At 36.0% G+C, this 12,938-nt stretch overlaps 1 protein-coding gene across 1 annotated transcript; it reads left to right on the forward strand.

Moving 5' to 3' along the window:
- The first annotated feature begins 5,176 nt into the window (after nucleotides 1–5,176).
- Nucleotides 5,177–11,646, forward strand: LOC131774753 (thrombospondin-type laminin G domain and EAR repeat-containing protein-like). The gene is made up of 10 exons (XM_066161655.1): nucleotides 5,177–5,240; nucleotides 6,426–6,547; nucleotides 6,711–6,771; nucleotides 6,954–6,980; nucleotides 7,110–7,136; nucleotides 7,705–7,739; nucleotides 7,929–7,982; nucleotides 8,616–8,696; nucleotides 8,899–8,941; nucleotides 10,373–11,646. The coding sequence occupies exons 1-10, from the start codon at nucleotides 5,192–5,194 to the stop codon at nucleotides 11,446–11,448; spliced, it is 1,575 nt and encodes a 524-aa protein (XP_066017752.1). The 5' UTR covers nucleotides 5,177–5,191; the 3' UTR covers nucleotides 11,449–11,646.
- The last annotated feature ends 1,292 nt before the right edge of the window (nucleotides 11,647–12,938 follow it).

Raw genomic sequence — 12,938 nt, forward strand, 5'->3', positions numbered from 1 at the left:
ATTTCAAGTAAAACCTTTTCAGTTTTCCAAAAATTCCTGTCTTTCTCAGTCAACTCAGGATATTCAATATTAGCAAACGACTTTTTATATCAACTATCCCATTTGTGAAAATTTCGCAAAATAATGTAAAGCAAGGAAAATTCTCTCTACGGACACTTTCCTGAAGACCAAACAAATCACCTTCACTGATAGGGGTCAAAGTCCTATTCATCAGATTACTGTACAATATAACGATGTTTTAAGCAGATACAAGAAGTTAATTCAGTCGTTCAGTTAGCATATTACAATCCATAAACTACAAATTCTTATTAAGCATTGCAAACGTCAGTGATGACAAAAGCTTTTGAACATCCTGAATTTTCCAGTTATGAGGCAAAATAAACAGAGCAGGAAAGTCCCTCTCTTTATGTTGACTTATTCGTCTGCCATTTCATATCGGAGAGCGCAGAGTGGAATGTTTCGTTTATTCTTTGTGTTAGCTCTTGCCTTGAGTTCCTTCGCAAAATCACAGAACAAATCTACTAGCCGGGTAATCAAATTAATAACCTGGTTTAAAGAGATTGTATTCGCATCGAAATTTGAGTGAAAGCATGAGAATTTTTCGTTTTGTCTAGCGTGTGATTTTTCTAAATAACCCCTAAATTTGATTACAAAAAAACTTGAACTGAAAATGTCCACTTCTCGTTTGTCACGAAAAAAACTCAACAGAGCCATGGAACAGCGACAATATCAAATTACTGGGTGTGAATAACTGAAACTTTTGTTGAATAATGAAATCTTTTTAGAAACGAAGGCATATGTGAAATGTGAAATATAACAAAATTGAAATTAAAAAATCACCTGTTGCTGTTGGTGTTTTTCTGCATTTTCACATTTTGAACTGATCTCCAATGTTTTCAATATAGGATGAAATGGACGCGATGGGACAGTTGGAGCAGATATTATTTTTTTAAACCAAAAAGGTGACATTCTGATCATTGAAGAAATGACACTGAAACGATATTCTAGGAATACATATGGGTAGCACTTCTAATGACGTACCTCTTCATACTGGTCGTTTCCATGAAATTGTTGTCATGGTTACTGAGAAGTTACTTCAATTCATTTCATCAAAAATCATGATTATCCAGGAAGAGAAAGGTGAACCAGGTATGCATGGCGTGGATGGAAATGCTGGCGTCAAGGTTGGTGGAGTTCATTTTAAAAAGATCTAACCTAAGTGTGTGATAATCTTTATTCTTTAAGGGCAAAAAAAACTGATTTTAAGGGTTAATATTTCTCTGGCTTTGATCTGAATGATACTTTACCTGTTACCAATCATTTGGTTGGAATAATTAAATCGTGATAAAATTGCAAAGGGGAACATTTCATCATTCCGAACTGTAAGAGTTCCCTTGCTTCTTATTTTTCCCGTAATGGAGATTTATCTGATTTTGACACTTTCAATGAAAAGTGTTACTTATACATCAAATTATGATCTTTTCAGGAAAGGATGATAGTTCTGGTTCCAAAGTAAGTTCTATCACTCAGTGAATTTAGAACCAGACAAAAACTGCGACATTAGTTAAGATGGATAATTATTCAACAGGTAGAAAAAACATCACTTAAAGGTGTAACGGTCCCTGTGTCGAGTACTGTCATCTAATAACGAGTACTGGTTTGTTTTCTTTTGGAATCATTGTCATTGTCATTGTCATTGTCTTTGACATACCCAGGCATGACACAATAATAATATCAGAGTTTTAAATGATTCCTTCCAGGAAAAGAGGATGTTGAAAAGTTGGAAAGAATATATAATCACTGGTTCTGTGCACATAGTAAAACGCCCTTTTTAATTCAAGATCGTCCTCCTAAGTGCATACAGAATGTTGGTATCAACTTTTATAATTTTTATGGAGAACACAAGAAAAGGTTGAATACCATGAGCTAGAGGCAAGTGATTTACAAACTTTTTAAGTGGTTTTCGTCCTCAGGTAAATGAAATAATCAATAACCTTCTTAATGAGATCCTGTTTGTCATTTTCTTAAGGCTAAAACATTGCAACTATTCCTTCTCGGCAATTAGTTTGGGTAAATTTATTCGAGAGTTCTTAAGTTCTTTCACTGTTACTGTACAGCAAGAAATATAAGCTTGACACAGCTCGACAAGTTAGTTACTTTGCGTTTTTATAGAAATTTGGAAACAGTTTTGTTTTCCCGAGAGTTCTGATGTTTCCCGAGACTCAAATTAGCTCAGTCCCCTCGAAGAAGTTAAAGTCGTCACGATTGTGTAACCTTCCTCTGTCTAATAGTTATAAGCGATGGTCAAATTTTTCAGGAAGAGAAAATGAGCTCTCACTCACCAAAAAGAAGGCCTGCACTTGAGGGTACAGAGAAATCAGCTAAAATATCTTTTTTGTGACGAAGTTATAAAAAAAAAAAATAATAAAAAAGGTATTTTCTCTGCAAAAAGCAAATTTGAATATTGATTTCATGTTCACAATCGTGTTTGATCACAGTGTATTAGCCTGATCACAGACTAGTTTACTCTCAAAATAGATTACCACACTTTAGATCAGAGAAGCGCACTCTTAAAATGATAACAAAATGGGTTTCTTAACTATGGATTTTTGCCAACTTATCTAATCAAAGTGCTCTGTGAGCAAACTCGTGAATTGACACATAATTTTTTGGATAATGTTTAATGTTATCTGGTTTAGGGAATTTTGTGGATGATTGCCATATCTAGAGTACGAGCAGTAGTTCAGTGTTCGCTAATGTAGCAAAGAAATAAAGTAACGTTGGGATAAGAAGGCATTACAATTGAAATGATCATGCTATTACATTTGACAAGGGTGGATGATGTCATGTGTTTTAAACATATATAATTTTTGTTTCTGGTTCAAAAGAAAAGGTTGGAAGTAAATGTGGGTGAAAAGTGAAATTTACTGTCTATCATTGTAAATATTAGAAAATCAAGGCAATACTGTCTTAATAAAAACATAAACGATTCCCTCTTTATCAAATGAGACAAACGGGAACGAGTTTTGAGTGATATAACTGAGTCAAGACTGGTACCGTCATTTTGGATCTCCGCCTGGGTAGATTTTTGTCACGTGCTAGGCAACGTATAATCAATAACAAAATAAAATTTCATTTCAGGTCTATTTATCAATTTTGTGGTGCATAACTTTCGCATTTTAGTACGTAATATGTATTTTGAACCTTCAAATTGTCTTGAAACTTAAAAGAAAAGTGTTCTTTAAAAATTCACTGAAAATCGGTAGCTAAAATTGTTTGTTTAGGTGTTATTTGATTTTCGTGTTTACTTGTAATTTCGTCAGTCGCCGGCATCTTTTGTTCCTTCACACAGGAAAAACACACGATACGAAACGTAATGATCGATTTTGTCCTCAATCTCACGCCATAACAGAAAAAGCTTTTGAACATCTGTAAACTACGAACGCTTCGCAGTAAATGATATTTTCAAAGAATCTTCGGATTGTTTTCAAGTTCAAGGACTGTAAATTACAATTTTATGCAAAACGAAGGTTGTCCTGTTATTTCAGTGTGAATCCTTGCATGCCTGCTAGTCGCTGGCGCCGCTTGTTGAAACTAAAACGGAAAAAACTCTTCTAAGATTATCATTGGCTTCTTTTTCACCCCACCACTATTCTTAGCAACAAAGGTCGCACTCACCAAAAAAAGGCTTGCACTTGAGGATATAGTGAAATCAGATAGAATATATTTTCTGTGACAAAATTCATAAAAGAAAAATTAAAAAAAAAAAGTATTTTCTGCAAAAACCAAATTTGCATGTTGATTTCATGTGTTTGATCACAACGCATTAGCCTGATCACTGACTAGTTTACTCTCAAAATAGACTACCACACTTAAGATCAGAGAAGTGCATCTCTTAAAATGATAACAAAATAGGTTTCTTGACTGTAGATATTTGAAAACTTATTTAAAAATTGCCACAGTGTTGAAGCGGTTGATGGGTAAAAAAATACCGGGCAGTTAACAAGGGAATGGTTATTCGACCAAAGTGGGCAATTATTTGAAAATTTTGCAATATGTCCTCACTTTCGTTAGAACCTAGCGAAAAGATCGATTCTGCCATGATCCTGAAGAACAGTTTTATTAAACCGAGTGAATGAACAATTGGTAAACAATAAGCAATTTTTTTATGATGATCATCTGGACACGTCAGCATAGCGCGACACGGGAACAAGGTGTTTATTTCTACATATCACTTTCATGAATAAGTACGCCTATCGATTGCGAAACCAAATTCTTAGAATTTTAATCGAACTCTCGAAAACTAAACAAATTGACATCGTGTTTTGAGGTCCTTCCTCTTCGATTCGTCCACTAATGTGAAACTTAACCGATTACATGAAATGCTGATTGCCAGTCTAAGAATTTCTAAACATAAGAAAGTGAAGATATAGCTTCATCAAGAGTCAGAGTAAAAAAAAAGGCTATCATGGAAATAAAGTTGACCTCAATATCATTTCCTATACAACTTACGTAAATCATGGAACTACACTGTATTTGCCACAGAACGCGGTTGTTTTCGTTATTCTCTAATCCTGATATATTCAGCGTTTTCATTACATGTTGAATGAAGAGCATGGTTCTTGAGATGAAGCAAAGGCTGTTATATGATACCAGTGCTTTTTCCGTTTTTCTTCTTATTTTTTCTTCAGAGTCTTAACAATCTTGTCAAGTAATCCCTAGTTAAACAACTTGTATGTTGTATGGAAACTCGGTGAAGTGTGGCGAGGAGCCCTTTTGGTCCAGAACAAAATGAAAATATAGCACTATTACTAATTATGGGCTTGAGAACTCAAATTTATGTCATTTAGATACTTAGACCTAAAACAAACATATCCTTTTCAGATATCACTAAACTTAATTATTCCCAATATTTTTTGTTTTGTGACAGTGGATAGCTGGCGTAAGCAAACGACTTTGACCATTCTCTTCTGCCTTCGATAACCTTGTTAATTAATTTTATTTGTTGCAATAAATCATAATCTCAGCTCGAAAACTCATGAGCCTATTCTCTGATAATACAATTTGGACGGTTTTAGTGAACCGAGTAAACGGACAAATAACAAAAAATAAGCAATTTCTATTTCTAATCATCTGGACACGTCAGCATAGCGCTACACGGGATAAACACAACGGGGTACGTAATAGAACAATGTGTGTGATCCGTTTGCTCAACTTGATCAAATTTCCAACGGACCAAGGTAATTACTTTCACTTGTCAACTTTATTAAGAAGTAACCCTTTCAGCGATAAGTCATAATTTTTCCTTAGTGACCCCCTGCTCTTTTATGTTGTTCTTAGAATTATGTCTTCTGCCTCGTAAAAAAAGGAGAATATTATATTTTCAAAATAATTGCTATTTTCATTACACCTGGTTACTCTGGTAAGCAGGTTCATTTTATCGTAGCAAAGCTATCTCGTACATCCCTCCCTTTAATATTTTTATTCGAAGGATAAACATATTTTAAACACAGGATAATACGCATATAGCATTCAATATCAACAAGGTTACTTTATATTGAGTTACACGTCATCTTTTCAATAAACCAGGCTAAGGAGCCAAGAAATAAAGAAAAGCCTTTAAAAAAAGGCTTGGCCCATAGATACTGCTTGATTCTAGAACCGAAAGATTCAAGGGATGCACTATTAGGAAAAATTATCTTATTCAAAGGAAACTTTGGAATTATGCCACTGATAATATTTTGCTAGTTAAAATGATAATTAGGTAAACTAAGTCTCGTCAGTCGCTTTTGAATAATTGCGGTACAGTGTTCTGATCTACGGTTGCAGTCAACCGATTTTTTTCCTTTCAAACTCGCTTACGGTAAATGGCGTCGTTACAATCCCATTAAGCTCCACGAGAATGGTTTTAACAAAAAAGTGCACACTTATATCCTACATCTACGGAAATTTACTATCTTTATTTTATTTAATTTTTATTCAACCGTATTTTATATTGAATGAATTTGCGTGTTTCCTACTTAGTAAAAGCAAACGAGAATTTTCTTTCAACTCACAGTATTCATATCAACCATCACATATTTGAAAATCTGAGTTCTTGCTATGGACACCTTTCCTTTCACAGATCAAAACCTTTTTTTTTTACTACAGTAATTAGTGAGAATTTACATAAAGACCAAACAACTAATCTTCACTGATAAGGGCCTAAATTCTCCATACCAGATCACTGTACAAGATAACGATGTTTTAAGGAGATATAAGAATTTCATCAAAGTCGGTCAATTAGCATATCATAATCCATAAACTACAAATTCTCATTGTGCATTGTAAACACTATTCATAACACAAGCCCTCAAACATCCTGAATTTTCCTGTTGTGGGACAAAATAAACAGAGTTGGAAAGTTGTTCCTTTTATGCTGACAGATTCGTCTACCATTTCATATCGGAGGGCGCTGAGAGTGAAAATGTTTCGCTTATTCTTTGTGTTGGCTCTTGCCTTTTTGTTGAGTTCCTTCGCAAAATCACAGAACAAATCTGCAAATCAGGTAACCAAATTGATAACTAGGCTTGAAGTAAATATATTCGAATCGGAATTCGAGTGAAAGTGAGAAGGTTTGTGTTTTGTTCGTGCTTGTGATTTCCCAAACAACCCCTTGATTTCATAATTCATGTGTACACTGCTCGTTTTTACTTTCAAACCTTCAACAGAGTCATGGAACAGCGACAAAATCAAACTGCTGCGTTTCACAAGTTGGATACTGTAAAGATGGTGGGTAAAACTTCAAACAAAAATCCCACCTTGTTCAGCACATTTATAATTACCTTAGAATAATAATAAAAATGAGAATACTTGTAACACGCATTTATTTATTTACATCTGCTCATATGGGCGAGAAAGAAAGAAATTCGAGTTTCTTCATTGATGTTTGGTTTCTGTTAATTTCTGGACAGGAAAAGACGGAAAAGATGGACAAAACGGTGAGTGTGCAAAAGTTACTTTATGGTTCATTCATCAAGTTATTGACTTAAAAACGAACAACTTTTCATCATAAAAATAGACTCTTACTTACCTTTCTAACACAAGAAAATTGATTTCTTTCTATGCAGGAAAAGATGGACGCGATGGAATAAACGGTGATGTAGTTATTTATTCAAAGTGGATTTTTGATTTAGATGGAAAATTTTTTAACGTGAATTCCTTCATAAACACAAGTGGTAGGGACGGCTTATTATGGATTTGCTGAGGAGGGGGGGGAGGGTTGGTGGAGGACTTTAGGAAGATCACATGCTTTTAAGGGGGTACTGATGGGGGATCAGTCGTCGACAACAGAATATCAAGGGGGGACTATAGCAAAATGACTGTCAATTAGCTGCCAAGGGGGGGTAGGGGTGGGGAATTATAAGAATATTACAGAGCCTTTGGGGAGGACCAGGTAAATTTTTGTGAGACGCTACCAAAATCCTCGGGCTGACCCGCTGATTGGTCCTTTATGGGAATTTGGGGAGAGAGAAAAACGAAAACCTAGTAATATGATGATTACTTGTGTCAAGTTAACATTACAACGAGTTTGAATGACTGAAAATTACTATGAATAATACATTTTTTGGGAAACGAAGGTGTACCGTGACTTTGTACTTTTGTTGCTGTTTTCGTTTATCTGTGTTTCACAATTTGTACTGATCGCCAACATTTTCAACATAGGACGAGATGGACGCGATGGGACAGTTAGAGCAAAGGTTATGTATTTTTAAAACGATAATGTAACCATCGTTAAAAAAATGACATTGAAACGGACTTGAGAATACAAATGCATTGAACTGTATATGACGCATCTCTTCTTGTTAGTGGTGAACTTATGAGTACATCAATCAAAACTGTTGTCATGGTTACCGGTAGATTACTTCCATTCCTTTTAACTCATCCAGGGAGAGAAAGGTGAACCAGGCATGCATGGTGTGAATGGAAATGCCGGCATCAAGGTTGGTAAAAAATTAAGTGGTTTTCTGGCTAATTTTTCTTTGGTTTTGATCTGATTGACACTTTAACTGTTACCAATTATTTGGTTGGAATATTTAAATCGTGATTACTGCAGGTATCCCAGCCTTAAAAGATGCAGTTATAGAATTAGGTTTTGGGAAAGGAGAACATTTCATTATTCCGAACTGTAAGAGTTCTCTTGCTTCTTATTTTACCCTATTGGAGAATTATCTGACTGTCAATGAATACAATGAGGTATGTTGCGCTCATACGTTAAATTTTGATTTCTTCAGGGGGATGGGGGTGAGCCAGAAATAAAGGGAGAGAATGGCAATTGTAGTTCCGAAGTTAGTTCTATGAATCATTCGGTTCAACTAAAAACTGACAGACAAATGCGATAATAGTAGGACCAGGAACCCCTGGTAGGACCTGGTAGGGATTGGTCATTATTCAGTTGGAGGGGGGGGGGGATCTTCTAAAGAAAGTTTCATGAGGTTTGTATGAAAAATTCTTTCGTCGAACACAGCTTGAAGATAAACTTGAAAACCAGTAACTTCTCAAAGTTATTTCATGATGGATAGCGAAAAAGTTGGTGCTATACAACCTTTTTTTAATAAGTTTGCTTTTTCATCGAGGGCGAGAAAGGATCTGTTGGACAGAAAGGATCACTAGGACTAAAAGGACAGAAAGGAATGCCGGGAACATGTGATGACCTGGTACGGAAAGATATAATGGATAGAAATCATCACTTAAAAGTGCAACAGTCCTTGTGTACTTCTAAAGCAATGAAATATTACAACAAGTAATTTGCTACTTTTTATTATTATTATTATTTTTTGGCAGTTATTGTGTGAAGTTCTTTGACATGTACAAGCACAAAACGATAATGATAACGAGATTTCTAATGATTCTTTGCAGAGCTCCTCGTCCTCCTCCGGGAAAAGAGGGTGTTGTAAAGTCGGTAGGAGTCATTTTTTACTTGTTTTTTTGGCTTATGTCTCCTACAGGAGGCGAGGCTACTTATGTCGTCAAAATGAGTGAGTGAGTGAGTGAGTGATGATTACAATAGAATTCCGATCTTGATCCAATTTTTACTCGATGTTAACTGGGCTACTCATTCTTTGTTCTGAAGTACTAAAGAAGACGAGAAACATCTTACAATAATTTCACGATGGCGCGTAAAAAACCAAAGTTTTTCCTATATCACATAAGGTGATCGGCGCAACATGAAAACCTACAGGAAAACTTTTTTCTTTAAACGGGGAGTACCTTACCGTTTGAATCAGCGAATTATGCCCAATAGATCGGAATATATCTTTGTTTCAGTTCTTGCCGTCACACTACAAAAGATGATAAACACCTCAAAATAATTCACAGTAGCGTTACCGGCACGTTATTAAAAACAAGGCATTTCCTTGCAAAAATATCTAAATAAGTTTTATCTGCACATCGTGGAAACTATCGAGAAAAATTTTATGATGAAAAAATTTCTCACCATTTAGAGGACTTAGATTTAATTTCTTTTATAAAATAGCACTACAACAATAGCAGCAAAATCAAAGACGGCAACATCGAGCTGTATACATCAGACACGAGCTATTTTTTTTATTCTTAGGACACTAGTTTTGTTTAATCAATTTTTTTTATATTGCCTCTGCTTAAATTTAAGCTTTCAGGGAATTCTTGTTATAATTAACAAAAAGTGCCAAAAACGCCTTCCAAAACGTAAGAACAATCAAATGAAAGCTGAAATCGCGGACAAGAAATAAAATTGCCATAAGTCTCGAGTGGACATATACTTTGTAAGTGGTTTTCGTTCCAATGTAAGATTTTCATAAAACTTCTGAGGGAAAATGTTGTTTGATACTCCAGTTTTATGGAGTACAATAGAGGATAAATTTTTTGACAAATTAGACGCCCGTTGTGTGTCAGTTATGTTAAGATTGACCATTCCCTCCATTCGCAGAAATGAACTTATTAAGTTCCTAAGTGAAGCAAAAAACAAAAGAACAAAACAAATAAAAAGAAACCAGTTGAGTCAAGTTGTTCCATTGTCAATATAACTTACATATTTTTATATGCTGATTGCAATACAGTGATTGAGAAGTAGGGTTTGTTTTCGAGTTACAGGAAAATAAAGTGAAAAAAAGGAAGTTGTTTGAGAGGATGGAGTGTTGCTTTGGTAACATTATATTTTATAGAAAGAATTGTTAAATAACAGTTTCGCATGTCGTATGGAAATTTCGAAAAGAGCAAACTGTTAAAGCTTCGGTACGTTAAAATACGGTGATTAAAAATAACGAAACTCTTTTGAACCACCTTTAATAGGCTAATAACCAGAAACAAAGTATGAGAGGTAAACTCTGTCAACTCTGTTTTGTTTTTATCAAAGAATGTTCCACTGGTTTCCACTTCTTCGAGAAAGTTCAAGACTTGCCAACCAGGGGAGCTACAGCTGTTCAACATTTCACCATTAATGGAAGTCTGTTCCTAACCTTTGCCAACTATTATGGAGATGTTCACAAATACAAGACAAGTTCCATGGTTTATAAGATGGATGAACCGACTGAAAAATTCACATTGTACCAGACCCTGCAAACTGGAGGTGCATATGGCGTTGAGTACTTTTCTATCGCTGATAAACATTTCCTAGCTGTGGCTTGTCATTGGGATGGTACGTACCAAGTTGACTCTGTAGTATTCCAGTGGAATGGACAGCGGTTTGTGGTATTTCAGAAATTACCAACAAAAGGAGCTGCACACTTCAAGTTCTTCACATTAAATAGCGAAAAATATCTCACAGTGGCAAACTATCATGATGGAAGAACCCACTCAACAAAATCAGTCATCTACAGATGGAATGGCGTCAAGTTCAACAAGTTCCAGGAGATAGCAACTGAAGGTGCTAGGGGATGTACGGCATTTGAAATAAACAATGTCACTTACATCGCTTTCGCCAACCATTACAACTCTCAACAGAAGTATTCTGTTCAGTCCACTGTCTTCAAATGGTCAGGAGGACACTTTGTCAAACTACAGTCTCTTCAAACTTACGGAGCATTTGACGTGAAGTCTGTTAATAACAATGGCCACACATTTCTCTCTTTTGCCTGCTACTACTCTGGAAGCTCCTACAACACTGACTCGTTTATTTATAAATGGGATGGTACCAAGTTCGTTCTTTTCCAGTCTATTCCTACTCGTGGAGCCCTCGCTTGCCATCCTTTCATGATCAGCTGTCATACCTTCTTAGGTATGGCCAATTACTACACCAGAAGCCAGAAATACAACACACAGTCAACTGTGTACCAGGCCGCTGGAGCAAAGTTCATCGAGTACCAAGAGATTTCCACTCATGGAGCTCATGATATGACATCATTTGAGTACAAAGGTCACACTTATCTGGCTGTGGCAAACCACTACAATCAGAAGTACAACATAAACAGTGCTTTGTACAAGTGGGTGTAGAAATAGCGACACAAGACGAAAAGCGTAATGACCAAGAGTCTCAGCTGCTTTATGCATTGGTGTAGTGATAGTATTTGCTCAAAAATCGAAGAAAAAGGTTCAGATATAGGGATAGTCAAAACTGATATCTTTGATAAATGAGTGTTTATCAGCCCCTTTAAGAGTGAAATCTACAATAAAGCTGTGCATTGACCATGATACTAAAGTCTGGTTTCTTTCTAATTTTGTGTGAATAAATACCTTTCACTTTTATTGATAACAGTTGATCCCAAGAACAGTACTATCAGGTACGTTCAATATTCTTAAATGGACTAAATACCCTCAACTCATTTTTTCTGTGTGTGTTTTGCCACAGAAATCACATCTCCTCAGGAGACACCCGCACACCTAGACAATCCCACGAATCTCTAATCAAAATAAGTCGGAGGTCCTATCGTCTGATTTTCTGAATTTCCTGCTGCTGCAGATTCATTTATCTTTTACAATAAAAAAAGTGTTGAACATTATATTATGTGATGTTAACAATTGGTGTAAATGATCACTTTTGAGATGAAGTACTAGAAATTGAAATATCTAAAAGAATGTAGTGATATTACTTTCAACATATTTCATGCTTCTTAATAGTACCAGGACAAGGTGTGTACCAAGCATAAAGAGAGCCCTTTCTCCCCCCCCCCCCTCCTCCCGTCCTTTCACTCCCCTGAGCATGTGGATGGAGAGCACTGTAGGAATCACCTTACCCCTCAAAGACCAGAAAATTGCCGACTTCTTACGAAAGGAGCCTCGTACCCTCAGCTGGAAAGTTTTACCCGACTATAGTAACCGGTCCTCATAGACAATTACATCTCAGAATGTTTACAAATTACGAAAAAATAAAGCCCTCTATAGTGAACCAACAATGCCTTGGAAACAAATTTAATGTGAGAGATGTGATGCATATTATACAGGCGATACAACCTATTTACTATGCATGGGCAGCGGGGAGTATAAATACTCCACATCTGAAAAACAACAGAAGAGGGCTATCTCGCGTAGCTGAGGGCTTTTCTTCTGTGCTAAAGCAACGAGGCTTGAGACTGTGGCTGGTTGTCTAGCGTTAGTTGACTACAGTTGTAACGAGATGGAAATGAGGAAGGTGGAAAAAAAGACTCAAAAAGCTTTTTCGTTACCGAATATGTGTCGAGAAAGGCGTTAGAGTTTGTCAAAGAAAGATGTAGAGCAGGCCATGAAGCATTTGTTTAATCAAGCGTTGCGGTAAGCGGAAAAATGTTTGAGCCATCCTTTCCAAGGGCTTCGGCAATAGTATTATTGTTTTTACGATCTTATTAGTTCTGGCGAGGAAGGAAGTGAATTCAAGGAAGGTTTCTGGAGGGTGGCAAAGGTGGGGTTCCAATCAGCACGCTGAATTTTTTCTATCGAATCACGCATCACGGGTAATCTTTTTTAACCAATCACGCGTCACGTAAAAAGGAGTAAGTACACTAAGCTAA

This window comes from Pocillopora verrucosa, chromosome 1, assembly GCF_036669915.1.
Source record: "Pocillopora verrucosa isolate sample1 chromosome 1, ASM3666991v2, whole genome shotgun sequence".
In the NCBI taxonomy this organism is placed as follows: domain Eukaryota; kingdom Metazoa; phylum Cnidaria; class Anthozoa; order Scleractinia; family Pocilloporidae; genus Pocillopora; species Pocillopora verrucosa.